This window comes from Oncorhynchus clarkii, chromosome 10, assembly GCF_045791955.1.
Source record: "Oncorhynchus clarkii lewisi isolate Uvic-CL-2024 chromosome 10, UVic_Ocla_1.0, whole genome shotgun sequence".
Lineage (NCBI taxonomy): Eukaryota > Metazoa > Chordata > Actinopteri > Salmoniformes > Salmonidae > Oncorhynchus > Oncorhynchus clarkii.
Genome location: NC_092156.1, coordinates 62,770,252 through 62,795,328, shown reverse-complemented (window position 1 = coordinate 62,795,328; position 25,077 = coordinate 62,770,252). Strand labels below are relative to the sequence as shown.

The 25,077-nt window shown below is 42.1% G+C and overlaps 1 protein-coding gene across 4 annotated transcripts; it reads right to left on the bottom strand.

The window, feature by feature from the left end:
* Positions 1–472: 472 nt before the first annotated feature.
* Positions 473–23,414, bottom strand: LOC139418970 (uncharacterized). Of its 4 annotated transcripts, none has more exons than XM_071168768.1 (7): positions 22,919–23,412; positions 22,403–22,533; positions 22,023–22,196; positions 17,495–17,659; positions 17,013–17,124; positions 16,086–16,840; positions 734–1,144 (listed from the first exon to the last, which is right to left on the bottom strand). In XM_071168768.1, the coding sequence occupies exons 1-7, from the start codon at positions 23,199–23,201 to the stop codon at positions 860–862; spliced, it is 1,905 nt and encodes a 634-aa protein (XP_071024869.1). In that variant the 5' UTR covers positions 23,202–23,412; the 3' UTR covers positions 734–859. The 4 variants fall into 4 exon arrangements, with proteins under 4 accessions (XP_071024867.1, XP_071024869.1, XP_071024866.1 ...); XM_071168764.1 differs by lacking the exon at positions 734–1,144 and adding an exon at positions 9,646–10,832 and having other exon boundaries at positions 16,713–16,840; positions 22,919–23,414; XM_071168766.1 differs by lacking the exons at positions 16,086–16,840; positions 17,013–17,124; positions 17,495–17,659; ... (1 more) ...; positions 22,403–22,533; positions 22,919–23,412 and adding exons at positions 2,150–2,280; positions 9,032–9,501 and having other exon boundaries at positions 473–2,071.
* Between the last annotated feature and the right edge of the window lie 1,663 nt (positions 23,415–25,077).

The following is a 25,077-nucleotide window of genomic DNA, read 5'->3' as shown; positions in this document are numbered from 1 at the left end:
TGTTTTGAAACCGTTGTGTTCCTATGCACCCCTATTAGCCACTGAAAGGGATATCAACCAGATTCCCTTTTCTACGTATTCCCTAAGGTGTCTACAGCATTGTGACGTAGTTTCACACCTTTATGTTGAAGAATGAGCGTAAACGACTACATTGCGTAAGTGGCCAGCTGAGGGCTCAGAGTGATTCTTGTGTAAAAGACAGAGGTAGTCATTTTTCCTCTCGCTCCTATCCTACTGAAAGGAGATAAATATGTGGGTAAAAATTGTCAACAGTCAGACACACCTGACTAAACTATTTTGACATGTACAATAGGTGTTTGTTAGTGTGTGGGTATGTGTAGGTATATGTACTATGTGTAGGTATATTTAGTAAGTGTATATTGGTTATAAAGTGCTGTTAGGTGTATGCAGAATAGGGTGAGATCAGACGTGATGTATATTAAAGACAGTTTCAATGAAAGTCTTAGAATTAAAAGTCCCATTTTGTGTTTATTAAAAATAAACAAGTGTTAAATACACCATATGAAAACCACACATACACGTCTCAACTAAAAATCTGCATAGACTTGAAAAACGTAATTCATTTTCTCATTAAAAGTGTCTTGGGGGGAAAAAATTAAGTAGTTTAATTGAAGTAATGAAGTAGGCATTTGTGAACATCATATCGCCTATACAGTACAAACACGATATGTAAACAGGCTTATATATCACAAAATGTCTGGATGCAGTACTTTACCCAGGAATATTCAACACCGAAACCTGTTACTCTCGTTATTCCAAATTCATCTGTGGATCTTTTCTGCTGACAATACAAATTATTATTTCTCTTTAATGCAGGGTTTGATCTAAACCTCAGAAGCTATAGAATGGAATGGTTTTTCTGCTGGTGTATCCGGAGGTAGCTCCTCTCTGAGAACCTCTTCCTGCAGTGCGTACAGGCAAACGGCTTCTCTCCTGTGTGGACTTTCAGGTGCATCTTCAGCTTGTCCAGGCGGGAGAACCTCTTCTCACACTGGGGGCAGCTGTAGGGTTTCTCCCCTGTGTGGACCCTCTGGTGCCTCTTCAGGTCACCAGCCTGGGCAAAGCACATGTGACACTGGTTACAGCTGAAGGGTTTCACCCCTGTGTGGAATCTCTGGTGAATCTCTACCTTTTGAGGACAGCTGAAGCCTTTGTTACAGAACATGCAGAGGAACCGTTTCTCTTTACTACTGTCTAATGTTGCTCCCCCTCCCTGAGCCTGGGCTCTAGCACTGTCGTTTGAGTTCAATACCGGATCGAAAAGACTGTGTGAATCGGAAGGCCCCATCGATGTGGACACTGGGTCCCGATCCCTGAGCGTGTGTAAAGGGGAGTGGGTCACTTTATTTGGAATTGTCTCTAAGCTTTCCCTGTAATCTAAGAAGTCTCTGCCTTGTGAGTGTCTGTCAACTAGGTGAATATCTGCATTCCATGTGAGAGGAATGTCACCCTCCATTTTCACAGTCACTTCATCAATGACTATAACCTCCCCTTTCTTATCTAGGCACCCTTCAGAGTACACACTACTACTGTACCGGTTCCAGTCCCCTCTAGACAGATTAGTCTGTGTCTCTAATACCAAGGATATGTTGCCAGGGTCCATCTCTGTAGAGTAAGAACAAGACGGATCATCAACGCCAGTTTCTAACGCATCACCATCTTCACTGGAATGAACCGTCTTCTGGCTCTGGTGAAATACCGGTAAGTTTTCGGAACCGGGAGCAGGAGGACAACCAAGTGGCCCCAGCCCCAGTCTCTCTGGGTCTGATCTGTGGTCAGTTCCTGTGTGTAGTAGCCTGTGTGATTCAGTTAATGTCTTGGTGTCAGTCTCTGACTTGAGGGCGGAGTTCGGCATTCCACTGACCTCCGTGATGCTGTGTCGGATCCTGGACTGGGTAGGGGAGTTGGGGTCCTCCGTGGCTACAGGGGGCACTCCAGATGCTGCTCCAGTCTGGATGTCTCTGCTGTGACATGGGTCCTCTTCTCCTTCAGACCCCTCCTGCTTGACCAGAGACGATTCTCCAGGACCTGCAGCCTCTGCATCTTCAGACTGACACATGAAGAGAGGAGGTTATTACTGGTACATGAGTTGAATTGGATAACAATGTCAAAGGGAATGCGCTCTAACCTCTATCACAATTACGTGCTGGGTTGAGGTTTCACTCCCCTCATCAACAGTGATTGGTTGGTCATCTCTCCATGTATTGTGTCCCGCTTGCTTCACAAAGCTCCTGTGGCCTCCAGTGAGATGTCCTTCACCTGAGAGAGTGATTGGGGAAAAACAGGTGGTCAGGTTAGCTACTGTCAATGCTCAACAATATATTTATTGACACTGTCTAGAATTGGCAAGGATGTAAGGTAACACTTCATAACTTATTGATATACTATTTATTGATTGATGTATTATTTTCCATGTGTCACACTGTTTTAGTTGAGTAAATAATAGGAAATGCAGTAAATCAAGAATCTGGTTAGAATATGATAGTGTCTTTGCACAAGATAAGTAATCAGGGGAATTATTTCTTACTATCCCAAAACTGACCAAGACCCAATTCTGGTTAACACATTTGAACACGTGCCGAGAGGATGAAATGTCCTCGCGACATCGTGACGTATTTTATTACACCTTACGTCATCTTCACACAATCTCGTTTGGCTACTGGACGGAGACAACGGCCTTTCTAAATTCGATTTGTTCCCGAGTCCTCTCGCCTCCTTTTGAAACAGGCCAAAGGTAATCGAGGAGAGCCGACGAAGAGATTGAACGTGGACGAAAGTGTGCTTGTATGAAATGAGAAGCTGCTTCTCCACAATTGCCATCAGGCAAATCCCAAAGTAAATGTGTAATGTGATAAAAACAAATTGCGTTAGCTGCGCAAGACATTTAATAGATAAAAGGATACGTAGCATATCAATCTTAATGTGTGCATGCTTTTCTCCTCTGAAAGTACAACAGCTGATTCAAAGGGGGTGTGGCAGATTAAGGCAAAGTCCATAGGCAGCCACATAGGAATTGTCTAATTGCACTTCTCTAAGACACTTTAGTCATCACCTTTGGGCACAAAACATCCATTGAATTATATAAAAATATAATAAAATCACTCACAGCCAAAGATAAACATTTTATATCCACCCAATGTCTGCCATGTTTTGGGATGACATCGTCGCTGCTCGCGCTGCTACCTGTGCCCACTGAGTTCTTGGGCGCATCTGACGTTAGTCTGCATAAACCAGGATGCAACCCGGATATAGATGGTCCATGAATCGGCGTATGCGAACATGAGTTGATTACCTTAAACTACGGTCAGACATTTTAAATGTCCAGTTCTTATTATACGTCAGTGATTGACACGCTCCTCGACCACTTATCGGTTTCCGGATCACGGAAAAAAGACAAAGATTATGGATATACTGACAAGATTACACGTCTCTCCGCCCGAACAATGGGAGTTGTTGTCCACAAAGCGGCATGGAGGGCTGTCTAGCTCCCGACTATCCTTTCTTTGGATTGGTGGATACGTCTCATTATTGTAATCATTTTTTGAATATTCGATTAGGGTTGTGGACGTCAACCGCCAGTATTCAATGGAGGGAGAAGCTAACAAGACTAACATATGGCGCTCTATCTTGACAGTAAAATAAGCAAGGAGATAGACCAGATGCTTTTCAACTTTCGTTGGAGAAACCGTACCCATTACATTAGGAAAACTGTTGTAATGAACACTTATGAGAATGGTGGACTGAATTTCTGGACTTTACTACTTTAAATAATACTTTTAAGATCAATTGGATAAAACAATTCCTCAGAAGACCCACTTCTATCTGGAATTTTATTCCTCATCATGTTTTCTCTACGTTTGGTGGCCTTAACTTTGTTGTTTTGCAATTATAATATTGACAAAGTTCCAGTGAAACTTTCTGCTTTTCATAGGCAGGTTCTCTTATCATGGTCCTTAATTTATAAGCACAAGTTTTCTCCACACAGATATTATATGGAATAATCGGGATAGATTGTATAAAAATACTTCTTTGTTTTTAGAATATTGTTTCCGAAATAATATCCTGTTGGTGAGCCAATTGGTAAATGCAGAGGGTCTTTTACTCAGTTATAAGGAATTCTTATCACTTTACAAGGTCCCTGTAACACCTAAAGATTTTGCAATCGTTTAGATGCCATTCCCTCAGGTGTGGCTCTGTTATTCAGGAATGTGTCAAGACCTGACCCTCAGAGCCTACCTTCTATTGACCCTGTTGACTCATCAGTAGGAAAGATTTGTTTCTCGTTTGGTCCATTCAACAACAGAGCGATACAAACCTTGTTTCAGCAGGATGTTGTATCTTATGTCATGTCTTATTGGAATGGATTTATTGATAATACCTGTTGGAAAAAAAGTTTGTGTGTTGCCACACACATACCTACTTGTTAACAAAATTAAGGAAGTTTCCTTTAAAATTATTCATAAATATTATCCTGCCAACCACTATATGAAGAAATTGAAGGAAAACGTCAACTCAAATGTCTCCTTTTGTAATGACCACCCAGAAACAGTGTTGCATCTTTTTTTGGCATTGTATGCATGTAAGAAAACTTTGGCAAGACATCAGTAGGTTTATAATTGAACACATTTATGAAGATTTTACACTATTGTGGAGAGATGTACTGTTAGGATTCTTAACATACAATAGAAATGAGCTGAAACATTTTTTATGTAATTAATTTCATTATTCTTTTGGCCAAATTTCATATACACAAGTGTAAATTTACAAACAGAAAGCCACATTTTCTTTACCCTACAAAAATAAATGTAACTTTATTTTAAGATGATTAAATGCTCTACTAACAAAAAAGCTGTTAGAATTGTAAGTATATGTATGTCCCTTAAGGTCCTTGTGTAATTGTAATGTGATATTGTACCCCCTAGCTCGATTGTCCATTGTTTATAATCTATGTATGTTTGTGTTCCCTCATGTGCTTTATGTATTGATTTGTTGTTAATAAAAACTACCAAAAAAAAGCTACTCTACTAGCCTCATGACAATAATAGCCAACTCGAGACAATTCCGATGTAAAATGTTTTTTCTCAAAGTTGCCTGTATGTCATGTCGTACTTACACTCGTAACAACTTAAGCATTACGAAGCTCTTATTCGATCAAATAATGCTCACGTAGCAAATAAGCCATAACATTTAAGCCATAACACAAATAAGCCTTAACACAAAATTCAACAATATCATTGACCTCCCTACCAAAACTCATTGCTTGGTGGGCGAAAATGATCAAACGCCACCTGCTGGAGGGAGACAGATGTTCCTCAGAGTTGGGCTTCTTCCTCTCTGGGTCTGATGCCGAGCAGTTGCCATATCAAAATGGTGATGCAGCCAGTCAAGATGCTCTCAATTGTGCAGCTGTACGATCTGAGGGCCCATGTCAAATCTTTTCAGTCTCCTGAGGGAGAAGAGGCGTTTTCGTACCTTCTTCACAACTGGGTTGGTGTTTGTGGACTATGATAATTCCTTAGTGATGTGGACACAGAGTTACTTGATACTCCAACTACAGCCCCGTCAATAAGGACTGGGGCATCTGGGCCTCGGTTTCCTGTAGTCCACGATCAGGTCCTTTGTCTTGCTGACGTTGAGGGAGAGGTTTCCAGGTCACTGACCTCATCCCTATAAGCTGTAGTGTTGTCGCGATACCAACATTTTACAAAAGATTCCAGGCCAAGTATCGCAATACCACGGCAGAAAAATTCAGTGGCCTAGCGTCCAGTTCGCTCCGTCCCCTCCAACGCGTGTTCCCGTTTTTCTAAACGCTATGCACGTGCTACACAAAAAACCTGTCACTGATATTCCCACTTCAGGAATACACATGCATAATGATCTGCATGTCGTTGTGGCAGTAAGGGGAAAACACTGCATAAAACCTTTACTCTTCAGTTGTAACACACTCACACTCTGTCGCTCCCCCACAAACACATACTGCTCCCAACTTTAAAAATGTTAGGCACAAAACAACGTACCGAGCACCAGAAAGATAATCGATTTAAAAAATATATATTTTAGGCTTGCATTAGGCCCATATGAATCCTACCTTTGAAGCAGATCTCATGAGTAGCAGACCCTTTTCCCTTCTTCCAGTGCCAATCAAATTTGCCTAGACCTGCTGTCAAGTTACCAGGTTGTTAGCTAGCTAGGTAACATGACTGAACAAACCAGTAATTATCGGCCCAGGATTAGTTTAACACAGCCCACGACATGGTTTGTGAAATTACATCACATGTGAACGAAATCGCGGGTCATATTTTTTTAATCATTTGAGCTTAGAGATGAGCAGTTTTATTTGCTGTAAATCTGCACACATGCCTGTTGCAAAGCTGTTTTTCTTCTCTGGCACTGCTGCGTGACAACGAACTTGCAAAGCCTACCCAGAATGCACTGGTTATACCAAAGATGAAATGATATACATTGTATCAACTTTGCTCACTCTACGAGCTGCTCCAATGTATCAAATGTACAAATGTAACAGATAACTGATCAGGGACTGCATCACAGCTAAATTATACTTTTTTAAATGATGGAGGAATAGATAAGCATGAAGAGCAGACAGAGAGAAGTAGGTAAGTGATGGCTGGAATGGGGTGCGGTTGGCTGATTACAAGAGACTAGTTGCTAAATTCCTCTTGCCACTACACCATATCTAACTGGGTAAATAACTTTTGAGTTAATGTGGACCCAGTGACTCAGACTTGAGCACTTAAAGTGCCAGTGCCCAAGTCCTGGTCCAACTTCAGCCATAGGGACACATGACTTAAGCACAGGGGACTCAAAGTTTAGTGACTCTACTACATCACTGGGTGAAACACTACTCTCTCGCGCTGCACTTGTCTTTTTGTTTTGTATGTAATGTGTATTATCTACATAGCCTGAATTAGGAATTTACATGGCCAGATAATTCTTACACAATCAGGGGTGAAAGTAGATTTAATTTATTCACGAGCTTGATCATATAATTCAATATAGAAACCCTATTAATTCAACATGATCTCTGTGGACCTAGTTGTAAAGATTTGCTATTTCAATTTTAAAATGTATTACATTTTATTGTGGTATAAACTCAACCAGTCAAATTTTCATCTGATCGGTGGAGGCTCGTCATGAGGAAGGGGAGGACCTTCCTCCTCAGTGAATTTCATTTTAATTTTTTGTTTGTTTTGTTAAACCTGAAAAAAGTTATCCTTTTAAGATAAAACTATTCTAAATATATTCACATCTTACCAAATAATTGATTATAAAACACTGTTTTGCAATGAAGGTCTACAGTAGCCTCAACAGAACTCTACAGGGTAGCACCACTAAGTAGCCGGTGAACAGCTAGTTTCTGTCCTCCTCTTGGTACATTGACTCTTTCCATAGACTTTCACAATAATTATGACAATTTCTGGAGGCAGTCCTCCAACCTATCAGAGCTCTTGCAGCATTAACTGACATGTCCACCCAATCAAAGGATCAGAGAATGAATCTAGTACTGAAAGCATAAGCTACAGCTTGCTAGCACTGCAGTGCATCAAATTAGTTGACTCAGAGAGAAAGACAATAGTTGGACAGTTTTGAACAAATTCATTTCTTCAAAAATGGAGAAGCAATTAAGAGATTTCTTTTTTTTCTCAATTTCACTTAGCTAGCGAATGCAGCTAGCTAGTTTAGCCTACTCAAAACACCCATCTCAAACAGAGTGGGATGCCATGTTAACTAGCTGGCTATGGCTAGCCAACACTAACTTTCCCAAGTCAAGGTAAGCTTTTGGTTTTAATTTAATTGCCTCCGGGGACCACCTGTGTAACTGCTAAACTGCTTGCTAACTGTACTACATGATTGTAGTGGGTTTACTAACGTGATAGTTCTAGTAGCTAAGTTGACAATGATGTAGGCTGTGTGTAGCGATTATGATATGAACGTTTGGCTTGGAAATGTTTTGTCGCCTGGTCACACAGCCTGGGTCAAACAGCTGATGTGTTGTGCACTAAAGCCCACAACCGAAGCGCGTAGATGCGAGAAGAAATTAACGAGCAAAGTGATTATGCTATTTATATGTGGCTGCTATGAAAGTGAACTGTGTTTGAGTGTGATCAGGGGTGTATTCATTCCACCGATTCTGTTAACTTTTCTGAAATGGAAGAAAACAGAACAAGGATAAAAATACCACAATTTGTACAATAGAAACTCTTGTTTGCGACTGTTGGATTACACCCTAGATCAGCTAGATGCAGGCAAGAGTGTACAAGGCGGTATTGAATGTGTCACGGTCTGTCACCTTGATTACTCAAATGTTTCTCTCGACCTGTGGACCTACATTGAAAACTTTCATTCTTAGGCTAGGTTGTAGCAACCTCATGATGGGTATAGGGCAAATTTGAGAGTCATGTAGTAACCGAAACCTATCAAAGTTACATTGAGCTGGATGAAAGGAATATGAATGACTGTCACCCAATATGCTGTAAAATAAATAAGGCAATGCGCAACAGTTTCCTGTGTGTATCAAGAATGGTCCACCACCCAAAGGACATCCAGCCAACTTGACAACTATGGGAGGCATTGGAGTCAACATGGGCCAACATCCCAGGGGAAAGCTTGGCACCTTGAGTCCATGCACCAACAAATTGAGGCTGTTCTAAGGGCAAACATTTGGAAGGTGTTCCTAATGTTTTGTACACTGCATGCTTGTCATTTCTGCTGTTGGGAAGAAAATAGGATGTTGTGCAGAAAAATATGTTGGTAGGACAAGGCTATGTATGTGTACATGGAAGTCAGTGATTTGTTTACTATAGTAACTATAGGTTAATGAGGTAATACAAATGTGATGTGACTAATGAAAGGGCATTTAGTTGACAATAACTAGACTAAATCATTCAAACGACAAAAATGTGACTTAGTTATATTTTACAAGACCAAATTATGTTTGTCAAAATGACTAGACCAAATCTAACATTAACACTGCTCAGCCTGCAAAATGTACCTCTTGCCATTCCTCTGCATCGGTCAAGGATCTTGACACCACTGGGACTGGCGAGGACGCGCTCCCGTGCCACCTTCATTTCCAGTAGCTGTAGTTTCCTTTGCAATCCCCTGTTTTCTTTCTGGCTTTGAGTTATTTCCAAACGAAACACTGCATAGTCGTCATCTACGAGTTTACAGATCTCTGCCACAGCTGCATTTGCTAGCACCTCCATGATGGACGCTATTTGAGTGTGAAAAACCATACAGTTAGCCATTGTTAGCTATTCAATTTAGTAAGTACCGCTTACTAGCTATCAACCAACTCCTGCCTCCAACGCGAATTAAACACTCCCTGAGGTAACTAATGTAATGCTGTGCAGTTCAATTAGTCATATTTTAAGGTCCATGGTGTTAATAAACGTGTAAATAACAAAAACGCTTTCGTGGAAAATGTTCTTGGTCACTGTTCACTTCCGTTTACACTGAAGTGAAAGGATCTTATGGGTTGGGGTCATAGTGCAAAGGGTGTGGTTAATTGAAAAAGGTATGCGCCCTGTTCTTTGAAATACGGTACTGCTTATTACAAATCTAATCTCCTATTCATGACCACTATCTTTCAAAGTCAGACCAGACTTGTTTAGAAAGAATATAGTAGAAAATAATGACTTTATTACATCTAAGTAAGCTTACTATTCAGTTGTTTGAACAGCTCTCTAAAAACAGGTATTTACACAAGCCTGTTTCAAATGACAAGTTAACAAAAGGTTATTGAGGGGTATATGATTAATTACCATCTTACCCCAAGACACTAGACATGATAACTATAATGTTTTAGCTAAAGAATGGTTCACAGAAATCCACTAAGTACATCTCAAGCCACACTGCTACAATTTCTCCCCATTGTGGACACTCCTATGTCTGATCAGGCTAGTCAGGAAGGCGAAGCTCTTGTAACATAGTTTGCACTTGAAGGGCTTGTCCTTGGTGTGAACAGTTTGATGCGTCTTCACATAGTTTGCATGGGCAAAGCACTTCCCACATGTGGGGCACGCGTACGGCTTGTCTGAGTCAGTTCTAATGCTCAACTTCCCACATTGTGACACAACGACACCGGGGGTGGTAGAAGCAGGAGCCACCACACTCAGGTGGTTAGACTTTGAGCTCCCTCCTTGACCTCTAGCCATTGTTTGGGTGTTGTTGAGATTGTGTGCTGTGTTATACGTTAAGTACCTCTCGTGGTGAACACCCATCGTGACCCTGTCTGTATTTGTGGGGTAACCATGAGATGACCCGGGTCTAGCGTTTCTCAGTTTTCTATGAACCCAGTCACTAGACATTAGATGAGACCCTGAAGGAAAAGACAGATTTGTTGATAGACTACCACCAGGGGGGTCTCCCACCACGCTCTGTGAAGGCTGAAGCCCAGGGTGACCTGCTCTGTTCATCATGGATACTGTGGTGTTTGTACCATAAGAACAAGAGGGTCTATCTCTATCAGCCGCAGGCCCTGCTCCATCTCTGCACTGAGACTGTGAAGAGAAGGGTCTGGGCTGCAGACTGGATCCCTGACTGGAGCCTCTGTCTCTCTGATGACCACCAGGACTGAGGTTGTTCAGTCCACCTGTCCACTGGTTGTGTTCTGTGTGGTGGTGGAGTCTCTGTCCCTCGCGGTTCAGTCCTGGTTCTGACTCGGAAAGGAAGAGTGACGGCTCCTGATCCATGGTCGTGATCCTGCGCCAGGGTTTGTGACCAGCCGCTTCATTTGTCCAGTCTCTCCCGCCAGTAACACCGGATATCAGCAGGTTTTCATGGACTGCAGACTGCAAACAAAGATTGTTCAGAAGAGCATATAAAGGTTTATAAAATAAACTCTTTGTTGTTCACGCAGAAACATGACATATTATGAATTGTTAACCACAGTGAAGCGTAACTAACACTGTGATAAAAGTACCTAACAATATAGAGGTATTGGAGTTAATGAATAATATACAGTGCCTTGCGAAAGTATTCGGCCCCCTTGAACTTTGCAACCTTTTGCCACATTTCAGGCTTCAAACATAAAGATATAAAACTGTATTTTTTTGTGAAGAATCAACAACGAGTGGGACACAATCATGAAGTGGAACGACATTTATTGGATATTTCAAACTTTTTTAACAAATCAAAAACTGAAAAATTGGGCGTGCAAAATTATTCAGCCCCCTTAAGTTAATACTTTGTAGCGCCACCTTTTGCTGCGATTACAGCTGTAAGTCGCTTGGGGTATGTCTCTATCAGTTTTGCACATTGAGAGACTGACATTTTTTCCCATTCCTCCTTGCAAAACAGCTCGAGCTCAGTGAGGTTGGATGGAGAGCATTTGTGAACAGCAGTTTTCAGTTCTTTCCACAGATTCTCGATTGGATTCAGGTCTGGACTTTGATTTGGCCATTCTAACACCTGGATATGTTTATTTTTGAACCATTCCATTGTAGATTTTGCTTTATGTTTTGGATCATTGTCTTGTTGGAAGACAAATCTCCGTCCCAGTCTCAGGTCTTTTGCAGACTCCATCAGGTTTTCTTCCAGAATGGTCCTGTATTTGGCTCCATCCATCTTCCCATCCATTTTAACCAACTTCCCTGTCCCTGCTGAAGAAAAGCAGGCCCAAACCATGATGCTGCCACCACCATGTTTGACAGTGGGGATGGTGTGTTCAGCTGTGTTGCTTTTACGCCAAACATAACGTTTTGCATTGTTGCCAAAAAGTTCAATTTTGGTTTCATCTGACCAGAGCACCTTCTTCCACATGTTTGGTGTGTCTCCCATGTGGCTTGTGGCAAACTTTAAACAACACTTTTTATGGATATCTTTAAGAAATGGCTTTCTTCTTGCCACTCTTCCATAAAGGCCAGATTTGTGCAATATACGACTGATTGTTGTCCTATGGACAGAGTCTCCCACCTCAGCTGTAGATCTCTGCAGTTCATCCAGAGTGATCATGGGCTTCTTGGCTGCATCTCTGATCAGTCTTCTCCTTGTATGAGCTGAAAGTTTAGAGGGACGGCCAGGTCTTGGTAGATTTGCAGTGGTCTGATACTCCTTCCATTTCAATATTATCGCTTGCACAGTGCTCCTTGGGATGTTTAAAGCTTGGGAAATCTTTTTGTATCCAAATCCGGCTTTAAACTTCTTCACAACAGTATCTCGGACCTGCCTGGTGTGTTCCTTGTTCTTCATGATGCTCTCTGCACTTTTAACGGACCTCTGAGGCTATCACAGTGCAGGTGCATTTATACGGAGACTTGATTACACACAGGTGGATTGTATTTATCATCATTAGTCATTTAGGTCAACATTGGATCATTCAGAGATCCTCACTGAACTTCTGGAGAGAGTTTGCTGCACTGAAAGTAAAGGGGCTGAATAATTTTGCACGCCCAATTTTTCAGTTTTTGATTTGTTAAAAAAGTTTGAAATATCCAATAAATGTCGTTCCACTTCATGATTGTGTCCCACTTGTTGTTGATTCTTCACAACAAAATACAGTTTTATATCTTTATGTTTGAAGCCTGAAATGTGGCAAAAGGTCGCAAAGTTCAAGGGGGCCGAATACTTTCGCAAGGCACTGTATACACACTACCGGTCAAAAGCTTTAGAACACCTAATCATTCAAGTGTTTTTATTTTTACTATTTTCTACATTGTAGAATAATAGTGAAGACATCATCAAAACTATGGAATAACACATATGGAATCATGAAGTAACCAAAAAAAAGTGTTGAACAAATCTAAATATATTTTATATTTGAGATTCTTCAAACCAGCTTCACCTGGAATGCTTTTCCAACAGTCTTGAAGGAGTTCCCACATATGCGGAGCACTTGTTGGCTGCTTTTCCTTCCCTCTGTGGTCCGACTCATCCCAAACCATCTCAATTTGGTTGAGGTCATGGGATTGTGGAGGCCAGGTCATCTGATGCAGCACTCCATCTCTCTCCTTCTTGGGGAGATAGCCCTTACACAGCCTGGAGGTGTGTTGGGTCATTGTCCTGTTGAAAAACAAATGGTAGTCCCACTAAGCGCAAACCAGATGGGATGGCATATTGCTGCAGAATGCTGTGGTAGCCATGCTGGTTACGTGTGCCTTGAATTCTAAATAAATCACAGACCGTGTCACCAGCAAAGCACCCCCGCACCATCACACCTTCTCCTCCATGCTTCACAGTGGGAAATACACATGCAGAGATCATCCGCTCACCTACTCTGCGTCCCACAAAGACACGGCGGTTTGAACCAATTTGGACTCCAGACCAAAGGACAAATTTCCCCCGGTCGAATGTCCATTGCTCGTGTTTCTTGGGCCAAGCAAGTCTCTTCTTATTATTGATGTCCTTTAGTAGTGGTTTCTTTGCAGCAATTCGACCATGAAGGCCTGATTCACACAGTCTCCTCTGAACAGTTGATGTTGAGATGTGTCTGTTACTTGAACTCTGTGAAGCATTTATTTGGGCTGCAATTTCTGAGGCTGGTAACTCTAATGAACTTATCCTATGCAGCAGAGGTAACTCTGGGTTTTCCATTCCTGTGGCGGTCCTCATGGGAGCCAGTTTCAATCATAGCGCTTGATGGTTTTTGCGACTGCACTTAAAGAAACTTTCAAAGTGTGCAAAGCTGTGGCTATTTGAAGAATTTCAAATCTATAATATATTTTCATTTGTTTAACACTTTTTTGGTTCCTACATGATTCCATATGTGTTATTTCATCCATATGGTGTTATACAATGTAGTTAAATAGTAAAAATAAAGAAAAATCCTTGACTGAGTAGATGTTCTAAAACTTTTGACCGATAGTGTATAAAAAAAAAAAGTCCAAACAGTCTCTGCAATGGTACAAAATAACCAAGTTAGTCAGAATCAATGTAGTTTATAATTTAAACAAAATGCCATTAGAATCATTTTTATTGTTCAAAACGATACGTGACAAGTAGAATAACTTCTCACTGTGGTAACACTTGACCATTTCTGTAAATCTGGTACCCTCGCTTTGATCAAATTCATTTTAGAATACTTAGTTAAAGGTTAACCATTACCTTACACAGCTTCATGTCAAGTAAACATGAATTAAGGCACTATCATTTCCTCACTATAAAACACCAGTATAAACCTAAAGGCCCAGTTTCACTCTTCATCAGTGGAGCATTTTTACAGACACCATCACCATATCATCCACTCTGCCTCATCATACTCATTATTTCCTCAGTTCACCTCATCCAGTTCCCAGCTACATCCAATGCCAACAGAATGAACTACAAACAAACTAACTAGTACTATATTACACCTCACTGGGCACAAACGGGTTAAATCAACGTTGTTTCAACGTCAATTGTCAACGTATTGTGAAGTGGAATCTATGTGGAAAATACTTTGCATTTGGAAAAAAGGTAGAATCTTTTCCATTTTTTTACCTTTGAAACAACGTCACCTTAAAAGTAATATCCACTTTAAGAAAATAAAAAAAAACAATAGGCTAGAGAGCTGATCTATCTACAAGCCCTGCTTAGCTTTGATATTCGTCATTGACTATTACCAATGTGCTAGAATGATTGAGAAATGTCCACTTAATAGATTCACTGTTGCTATTGAAGTCATTCTAAAGGGTAGGTTTAACAGAGCAAATGAAATGTAACCATACTTCATCAATCATATCATCAATGATGCTATTTACTGTAGGCCTCTAATATAGAATTTGGAAAGTCATCAACGGCTATTGTTTCAATTCAGCCCAGTTTTAAACTAAAAATAGACAATGCATATAGGCCTAGAGTTTTCCAGCTTCGGTTGGTTTCAAATGGAATCTATAAATTCAAGTTTAAGAATCAGATTAAATCAAACAATTTTAAAATGCATTATTTGATTTAGATCTATTTACAAAAGATATACATATGTTGGCAAATGTTTTATTAAAGAAATAAGGCATGAGAACCCGGGAATTATTGTGTGATAACTCCCTCCTAAGGGCTGCTTCCCCGGCCATTGGCTTCGTCTTGGGCATAAGAATCGCCCAATAGTCGGGAGTTATCACACGATAATCCCGGGGTTCTCATGCCTTATTGCTGAAACAACATCTAGGTTGCTAAGAGCGATATCCAAATAGTCAACACCAATTTCAAGTTAAGATAATTGTTTTATGAGATCGCCAGTGTCTCAAGTATGAAGGCAATTGCACCACTATAGTGCACCACTACAGGACAGTCAGCCTATAGTGGCCGCTAGATCTGCACTATCATCTAGGATTGATGTGCATTCCCAATAATACACTAGTTTCCCCGTGGACCAGCTTGTACATAAAACATCCTCTATTCAGGCTGCAAAGTCATCATTTTCCCCCTTAACTAGATTTAAATGGTCAGCAGCGGGGGGGGGGGGGGGGGGGGGGGGGGGGGGGGGGGGGGGGGGGGAATATGTGTACTGTCATAATAAAACAACATTTTCCACCACTATTTTCCGACACCGTAGGATGTTGCACACACTTGGCTAAACGCGGTGGGCAACATCTTAAGTTATCAGCAGGGTCATTTGGTTGCGCTATTAGATCAATCACAGTCATAACACATTAAGTTATTGTATAAATAAACAAAATATCTGACAATGTATTCCCATTTTAACTGTAGTGTGATTTTCAAAGGTTGAAAGTGCAGTGTTAACACAGGTGAAAACTCAACATAGAATTTGGTTTTACTTTTAGATGGTTGAAAGCATAGTGATAACATTGGGAATTCAACAAACTTTTAGCAGTCATTTTGAGTGGGTGAAAATAGGTTGGAATCTCATTGATCAACGTATCTACCAAATATTACCCAATTATCCATGTTGAAATGACGTGGTGTACCCAGTGGGTATACAGTATTTGTGGGCCATGTGCATTTTCTGCTGGTGTATCCTGAGGTAGCTCCTCTGAGAACCTTTCCCCACAGTGTGTACAGGTGAACGGCCTCTCTCAAGTGTGGACCTTCAGGTGCATCTTCAGATCGTGCTGGCGTGAGAACCTCTTCTCACACTGGGGACAGCTGTAGGGTTTCTCCCCTGTGTGGACTCTCTGGTGCCTCTTCAGGTTGGACGATTGGGAGAAACTTGCCCGGCACAGGTGGCAGCCGAATGGTTTCTCCCCTGTGTGCATCCTCTGGTGGATCTCCATCTGTTTGGGGAAACTGAAGGCTTTCCCACAGAATGAACATGGGAAGCGCTTCTCTCTGCCACCGGATCTACTGATAGCGTCTCTACTACTGTCATTTGTCAATGGGCTTGTGTAGCCATTTAGTGTTGAGGCACTGACATTGTCTGAGGTCTGGTTTAACATTAGAGTGTGAGGAGGATGACGGCCAGGGAGTGTCTGTGTTGTCGCAGGGTCCATGTTCCAGTTGATAGATCCTATAGAAGGCAGGCTGAAGGCAGCACCTGTTAGGGGGTTAACCTGAGGCACCATCAGTCTCTCTGAATCACAACTATAGGAGCAGGACGGAGCATTGATAGCTGAGTCAGTGTCTGTTCTCATACGGACACCTCCCCGTCCCCGCAGACCAAATCTACACCTCGCCCTGGTCTCAGCCAGTCTGTTGTCATGGAGACTAAGTTCAGTTGTTGTTTTGTGTTCGACTGTTTGTTTCTGGTTAACAGTGTTGTTCCCCAGCCCATAGTTGAGGACGCTGTCCCATCCACTGACCTCCACTATGTCGCCTCTAGTCCTGGCCTGCTCAGTGATGTTGTCCCCTGGGCCCTTGGTTGCACCTGTCTGGGTCTGGGAATCCAAGATGGCCACCCAGTCTCCTCTGTTAGCCTCCAGCCAACCACCTGCAGAATGAGGTTAGAAAATATACTTTTTTTTGTCAAGTTCGTACATTATAATGTGTGGTTTTGTATGTAAACATAAGTTCTATTGATTTAAGAAAAAACTATCTAGGCAAATTTCTAATCCCATTGAAGATATTTTACTGAATGTAGGCTATATGTATTTCTCCCTTACCTTGCTCCCCCATCTTTAGTCCACTCAGCAGGTCAATACTCTCTGGTCCATCTTCTACTGTTTCCTCTTTGACCAGCAGCAGATCAGGCTTCCCATCCTCCATGTCTACTGACTGTAAGAGATACAGAGTGAGAGGATGTTGGATCAAGAAATCTGATATGAGCACCCTGCTATGGAGCATCTTCTAATTGGGCAATAAGGGATTGCTGTGAATACTATGCAAACGTGTTAGTTACTTGACATTCTTTAATGGCTTCATCATTTGAAGACATGGTCCCACACTTAAGACAAAAATGTATCGAAATGGGCCCGTATCCACAAAAGAGTCTGAGTAGGATTGCTGATCTAGGATATTTCCATATAGTCTTATTCGTTATGATCTAAAAAGGCCAAACTGATCCTAGATCAGCACTCCTACTCTGAGAGGCTTTGTGGATACGTCCCGACCTAATTCCATTCAGACAGTAGTTCAGTGGGCTCACCTCAGTGAGATTGTGTGTGGTCCTGTGCTGCTCAGCTGGTTCTTCTGTGGGTTCAGCAGGTGGTGTAGTCGGGTTGTCCTCCATGACCATGGTCCCCTCAGGGTTTGCCAGATCCTCCTCACACCCCTCCTCCTTCACCAGCAGCACCTCTGGACCCTCCTCCTCCTGGAAGAGACAGGTGATACAGATCACACAGACATACACTCCCTCAGGTACGTACACACAGATAATAAAACACACTTTAATGATGGATGGGCGATACTCGTGAACATTAGAAACAGTTTAAATTCAAACAGTTGCTCCGTCACAAAATGTGCATCAGACATTTAAAATCGTCAATTTACTTGCACGTGATAGAACGCTGCATTGTAGCTGGTCCCATCAGATAACCTGGTAGACGTTAGCCCTATGCTAACCTCACCAGATGACTGATTATTTTCTGGAACAAAATTCCACATCAGCCTATCAAAAGATCTTAGACTTTATTTCCACCAGCAAATGGTATTTCTTAAAATAGGTCAACCCTGGCCACCAGTGGGATATTTTAAACCTACATATTCAAGGCTGCCTTTTGTTCTGTTGGTCTAACAAAATGTTGTGTGCCAATATTGCATTGATGCATCCTTGACAAGGCTACTAGCTAATAGTATTAACGTTAGACAATGTTCAGCAATAAAGATGTAGGAGGATTATACATGTAAAGTTTAAATTCAAAGTCTTGTGGTCTTGTCAAAGTTATAATTTACCCTTATTGACATCACCAATTGGTGGTGTGATCCACTAAGGCAGTAAGCTCAGAGACGGCAAGGTACGATGGCAGCGAGTTTGAATTCCCCTCGAGGCAAGGATTTCATTTTGAGGAAAAAGCGATCCACTGTGTGCCCTCGACTCAAATAACGCAATGTGAAAAAGTAGCTGATTATAAAAATGCTAATCTAATCTAATGTAGCAGTGCCAGTAGCATGTAGTGCCAGTAGCGTGTAGTAGTGTGTCGGTCAGCAAGAGGGACTCCAACAAGAAGCTACTCATAAAATGTTTTGCCTGCACTTCTCTTCTCACAATTAGTGTAGGCCTAAAATCTAGCTTCTTACTTTCAGTTGTCTCTATGACTATGGACACCCTGAAACCACTGAATGGTCTTGTGTTACCACCTTATTAATAGGCCTACGGCGTGCAGTAGGATGCGCTGATCAGTTGATTGACAGGTGTATTGTAGAACCGCGCCGGTCCAAGGCACAAGCGGCATACACCCCACGGCAAAATGTGTAGAATTGCAGGAACTTTAAAACTGAAATTCTCTCCCTGCCGCCAAAGACCACTAAAATGTTTTGCCGTGAGATGGTGGGCACCCCCAACCAAATCTCGCTTAGGGCCCCCAAAAGCTAGGACCGGCCCTGCTTTAGAAGACACACTATAAACTTTCCTCTCGTGTGGATACTCGCCAACGTGTGTTTGAGTCCGGACTCGTGATCACATTTTTTAAAATGAACTAAATACTGTTACTGCAATACTGCCATCTGTTGGAGGATAATGAGAGTGCCTGACTTTAAAGTCACTCTTATGGTTTATTATTATTATCATCTTATGTTTGTTCACCTCAACCTACGTCAACATTTAGAATTGGCTGATGCAGAACTTGTTCCAGGAAATAATGACTGTCATCTGGTGAGGTTGACATAGGACTAACGTGCAGGCAGGTTATCTGATGGGACCAGTTACAATTTTGGGCTCCGGAGTGGAGCAGTGGTCTAAGGCACTGCATCTCAGTGCTAGAGGAGTCACTACAGACCCTGGTTCAATCCTGGGCTGTATCACAACCAGCCGTGATCGGGAGTACCATAGGGCGGCGCACAATTGGCCCAGTGTCGTCCTGGTTAGGGGCCGGGGTAGGCCATTGTTGTAAAATAAGAATTTGTTCTTAACTGACTTGCCTAGTTAAATAACTGTCAAATAAATAACCCACTATCACATACAAGTAAATCAATTATTTTAATTGGCTAATGCGCAGAAACAGATAAAATGTTCGCAAGTATGGCCCCGGGGTGTTTACCCATCCCCACTATGTTTGAGTCCTATACTGTAGTTACAGAATGACTTCATTGTTAAACCCATCATGGTGGACATAAATATGATGTTGTGGGTAAATATAAGTCAGCTATGATAAGTCAAGTAATCATCAAACCTGACTAAACTATTTTGACGTGTACAGTAGGTGTTTGTTAGTGTGTGGGTATGTGTAGGTATATTTAGTACGTCTATAATGGTTATAAAGTGCTGTTGGGTATATGCAGAACAGGGTGAGATCAGATGTGATATATACTAAAGAGAGTCTCAATGAAAGTCTTAGAATGAAAAGTCCCATTGTGTTTATTAAACATAAACAAGTGTTAAATATACCATATGAAAACCACACATACACGTACGTCTCTCTGCATACCTGGCAGACATCTCAGCTTGGATGTCTGCCCACCACTTCAAGCTCCACAAGCCGGAACAGCTCTTCCTTCCAGGGAAGCCCTGTTCCACTCCAAGGTTCATCCTCTACAACATCCGTAGAGTACGACCCTTCCTCACACAGGAAGTGGTGCCGGTCCTAATCCAGGCTCTTGTCATCTCCAGTCTAGACTACTGCAACTCTCTGTTGGCTGGGCTCCCTGCTTGTGCCATCAAACCCCTGCAACTTATCCAGAATGCCACACCCCGCCTGGTGTTCAACCTTCCTAAATTCTCCCAGGTCACCCCACTCCTCAGCCCACTCCACTGGCTTTAAGTCAAAGTTCGCATCCACTACAAGACCATAACGGTTGCCTACAGAGCAGCAAGGGGAACTACCCCTCCCTACCTTCAGGCTATGCTCAAATCCTACAGCCAAACCCGAGCACTCCATTCTGCAACCTCTGTTCTCCTCGCCGTCCCACCCCTACGAGGGATCAGCTCCCGCTCAGTCCAGTCAAAACTCTTTCTGTCCTGGCACCCCAATGATGGAACCAGCTTGCCCCTGAAGCTAGGACAGCAGAGATCCTGACAAAAAAAATAAGGCTTCTTCCTACTAGCACTGATTTCATTTAGGGAAAATGTACTTGCTACGACTGTGTTGTGGTTGTTTAACCCAGCTTTCTTAAAATGAACGTATTAACTGTAATTCACTCTGGACAAGAGTGCCTGCTAAATTACTAAAATGTAAATTTAAAATGTAATGTCTCAATCTGTATGAACATAGCCTACACCGCACAAACACAATATGAAACAGACTTTTTTAGGCATATATATATATATATATCTCTCACACCGCTGGATGCAGTGTTCTACCCAGGAATATTCCAACACTGAAAAATGTTTGTCTTACTATTCTAAATGCATCTGTGGATATTTTCTGCTGACAATGAAAATGTATCTGTCCTTAATTCAGGATTTGATCTAAACTTCAGAAGCTATAGAGTGGAATGGTTACTTTCCATGTTATAGAGTGGGATGGTTTTTCTGCTGGTGTATCCTGAGGTAGCTCCTCTCTGAGAACCTCTTCCCGCAGCGAGTACAGGCGAACAGCCTTTTTCCCGTGTGGACCATCAGATACACCTTTAGCTGGTTCTAGTGGGTGAACCTTTTCTGACACTGAGCTTTAGGGTTTTCCCGTGTGGACCCTCTGGTGCCTCTTCAGGCTGGACGAGTGGGAGAAGCGCATCTGACACTGGGTACAACTGAAGGGTTTCTCTCCTGTGTGGACCCTCTGGTGCCTCTTCAAGTCACCAGCCTGGGTGAAGCGCATGTGACACTGGGTACAGCTGAAAGGTTTCTCCCCTGTGTGGACCCTCTGGTGGATCTCCACCTTCTGGATGCAGCTGAAGCCTTTGTTACAGAACATGCAGAGGAACCGTTTCTCTTTAATATTACCTGATGTTGCGCCCCCTCCCTGAGTCTGGGCTCTAGCACTGTCGTTTGAGTTCAAAACCTGATCGAAAAGGACACAGCCGTGTGAATTGGAAGGTCCCATCAACGTGGATAAAGGGGAGTGGGTCACGACATTTAAATTTGTTTCTAAGCTTTCCCTGTAGTCTAAGAAATCTCTGCCTTCTGAGTGTCCTTCTCCTAAGTGAGTCTCATCCACATTCCATGTGTGAGGAGTGTCACCCTCCACTTTCACAGTCACTTCATCAATGACTATAACCTCCCCTGTCTTATCTAGGCACCCTTCAGAGTACACATTACTACTGTAATGGTTCCAGTCCCCTCTGGACAGATCAGCCTGTGTCTCTAAACTCAAGGATCCAGGGTCCATTTCTGTAGCATAAGAACAAGACAGCTCACTGCAAGCCTCTAACACGTCACCTGAATCTCGATGGGAATAAACTTTTGAGCTCAGGTTACCGTAAAGTAAATACTCTGAGCCAGAAGCAGGAGGACAGCCCAGTCTCCTCAGCCCCTCTGGTTCTGACCTGTGGTCAGATCCTGTGTGTAAAAGCCTTTGTGTTACAGTTAAAGTCTCTGTGTCAGTCTCTGACTTGAGGACGGCGTTCGGCGTTCCACTGACCTCCGTGATGCTGCGTTGGCTCCTGGGCTGGGGTGCAGTGAGGTCCTCTGTGGCTACAGGGGATGCCACTCCAGCCGCTTCTCCAGACTGGATGTCTCTGCTGTGCTGTGGGTCCTCCTCTCCTTCAGACGCCTCCAGTTTGACCCCAGGACCTGCAGCCTCTGCATCTGCAGACTAATACAAGAAGAGAGGAGGTGATTACAGGTAAATTAGTTTAATTGGATAACAATATCTCAGGGAAGTTTCATAAGCTCTGATATGTTAGATATATAAGGATGTACATGTAAGCAAATGAATAGCCGAGCGAGCCTTTCTGAAAGAAACAGGCCACATTTGATGTACTGTACATTTGATTTCGAATGTTACACTGTGACACAAACCTCTATCACGATAACATGCTGGGTTGATGTTCCTCTCCCCTCATCAACAGTGATTGGTTGGTCATCTCTACCCATGTTATGTCCCGCTGGCTTCACAAAGCCCCTGTGACCTCGAGTGAGATGTCCTTCACCTGAGAGAGTGATTGGGGGAAATCGGTTGTTAAATGAGGTACTGACAATGGTCAATGCTATATTGTACACTATTGAAACTGTCTTGTCATAACTTTTTGATATACTATTTATTGTTCCATGCATCATATTATTTGAATTGAGTTTGACAACAGGACATTCATTAAATCAAGTATCTGGTAAGAATATGATATTTTGTCTTTGTGCAAGAAGCCTGGTTAAATAAATAAAAAAAACATTTTCAAGATGGCTAAGTATTGGTAATCAGTGTAAGTATTGCATACTATCCAAACACTGACCAAGATCCAATACTGGGTCTCACATCTGAACATATGAGCAGAGAGGAACCGGGCGGCAGCCTCGGCCTTCTGCAAAATCAAAGTGTACCTCTTGCCATTCCTCTGTATCGGTCGAGGATCTTGACACTACTGGGACGACTAGCGAGGACGCGCTCTCGCGCTGTCTTCTCTGCGCGCTCCCGTGACACCTTCAGTTCATGTAGCTGTAGTTTCCTCCGCAATGTCCTGTTTTCTTTCTGGCTTTGAGTTATTTCCAAACGAAACACTGCATAGTCGTCGTCTACGAGTTTACAAATCTCTGCCACGGCTGCATTCGCTAGCACCTCCATAATGGAGGCTATTTGAGTGTGAAAAATCATACAGTTAGCCATTGTTAGCTAACGTTAGTAGCTAGCTAGCTAGCTAGATAACATTAATCGTCCTGTCTACAACGCGAATTAAAGACTACATGGGGTTAAGTATGTGATGCTGTGCAATCAAATTATTCATATTGAATTCCAGGGTGTTAATAAACGTCTAAATAACAATAAAAACGCTACCGTAAGAAATTGTTCTTGGTCAACGTTAACTTCCGTTTACACTGACGAAAAGGGGGCTCTTCCTCTTCTTTGGTTTAATGGCTTCCGCAACAATTTTATGTGCATGTCGCCACCTACTGTATGGGTGGATAAGTCAAACGATCAAAAATAATATTCAACTGTTCAAAATCAACTTGCTTTTCTGTTCATATCAAACATTAGAATCAGAAAAGATCCTCGAAGGTCGTGCCATCTTCCAACGACAGTATCCTTGCCGTGCTTCTGCCTTGAAATATTGATGCCCCTAATACTTATCAGCCAGAGACACAATGATTTCTTGGACACTTGAACAGTACAATTAATAACTGTGGCAATAAGCGTTACAAAATCCACCTTCACAATGACTGTATCCAGATCTCTTGACTGATGAGGAACATTTACAACGGGCTGTTGTGCATCCACCACCATTTCTTCAGCGCTGTGGCCATGTACACCTTTGACTCTCTCCCCAGCTCCACAGGAGATCTGCTGGACAATCCTGATCCTTGACACATCAACCTGTTTCACCCTAACAGGGCACTCAGGGAAGTCGGGAATATGATGCCCACCACAGTTGCAACATTTTACATTCAGACTCAATAACATACACTTCCCGGTTTAACACAAACGTTCTCATGACATATCTTTTATTTATCCTAGGGGACTAAACTCCACGGTGAAGTTTGTTTCTGATGAACAGTGCTGTAAAGTACTTAAGTGAAAATACTTTAAAGTACTACTTAAGTGTTTTTTTGGGGGAGGGTATCTGTACTTAACTATTTAGATTTGACAACTTTTACTTCATTACATTCCTAAAGAAAATAATGTACTTTCTACTCCATTGATTTTCCGTGACAGTCGAAAGTACTCGTTACATTTTGAATGGCTAGCATGACAGGAAAATTGTCAAATTCATGCACTTACCAAGAGAACATCCCTGGTCATCCCTATTGCCTCTGATCTGGACTCACAAAACACATACTTCGTTTGTAAATTAAGTCAGTGTTGGAGTGTGCCCCTGGTTATCCCCCCCCCCCCCCCCCAACAAAATGGTGCCATTACTTTTGATACTTAAATATATTTAAAACCAAATACTTTATTTTACTCAAGTAGTATTTTACTGGGTGACTTTCACTTTTTGAGGAATTTTCTATCAAGGCATCTTTACTTTTACTGAAGTATGAGAATCGCATACTTTCTCTACCACTGCTGATGAACTTCACCAACGCCTTCGAGCCGAGACCAGCACCGACTACATCGATTTGCCCAAGGTCAATACTTTCAATAAAATATTCAACGCCCACCTAAGTATGTTTGTCCTCTGTAGTTGCGTGACTTACTTTGATTTGGTGAAATCAATACTTTTTCAATAAATGTTAATCAAATACTGCTCATTGCTGTTGCTCTAATATGGCAACTAGTGGTTGAGTTCATTACAAAACTTCCTTCACCGTGGAGTGGTGTTTAGTCCGCTAATAAACTCAGTAAAAAAAGAAATGTCCTCTCACTGTCAACTGCGTTTATTTTCAGCAAACTTAACGTGTAAATATTTGTATGAACATAACAAGATTCAACAACTGAGACAAACTGAACAAGTTCCACAGACATGTGACTAACAGAAATGGAATAATCTGTCCCTGAACAAAGGGGGCGGGGTCAAAATCCAATGTAAGTCAGTATCTGGTGTGGC

Coding starts and splice junctions, on each gene's coding strand:
- LOC139418970 (XM_071168764.1), bottom strand. CDS start 23,201: ATGGCTAACTGTATGATTTTTCACACTCAAATAGCCTCCATTATGGAG. Junction 17,660..22,022: donor GCCAACGCAGCATCACGGAG/GTCAGTGGAACG, acceptor TGTCTCTTCCAG/GAGGAGGAGGGTCCAGAGGT. Junction 17,125..17,494: donor CCACACACAATCTCACTGAG/GTGAGCCCACTG, acceptor TATCTCTTACAG/TCAGTAGACATGGAGGATGG.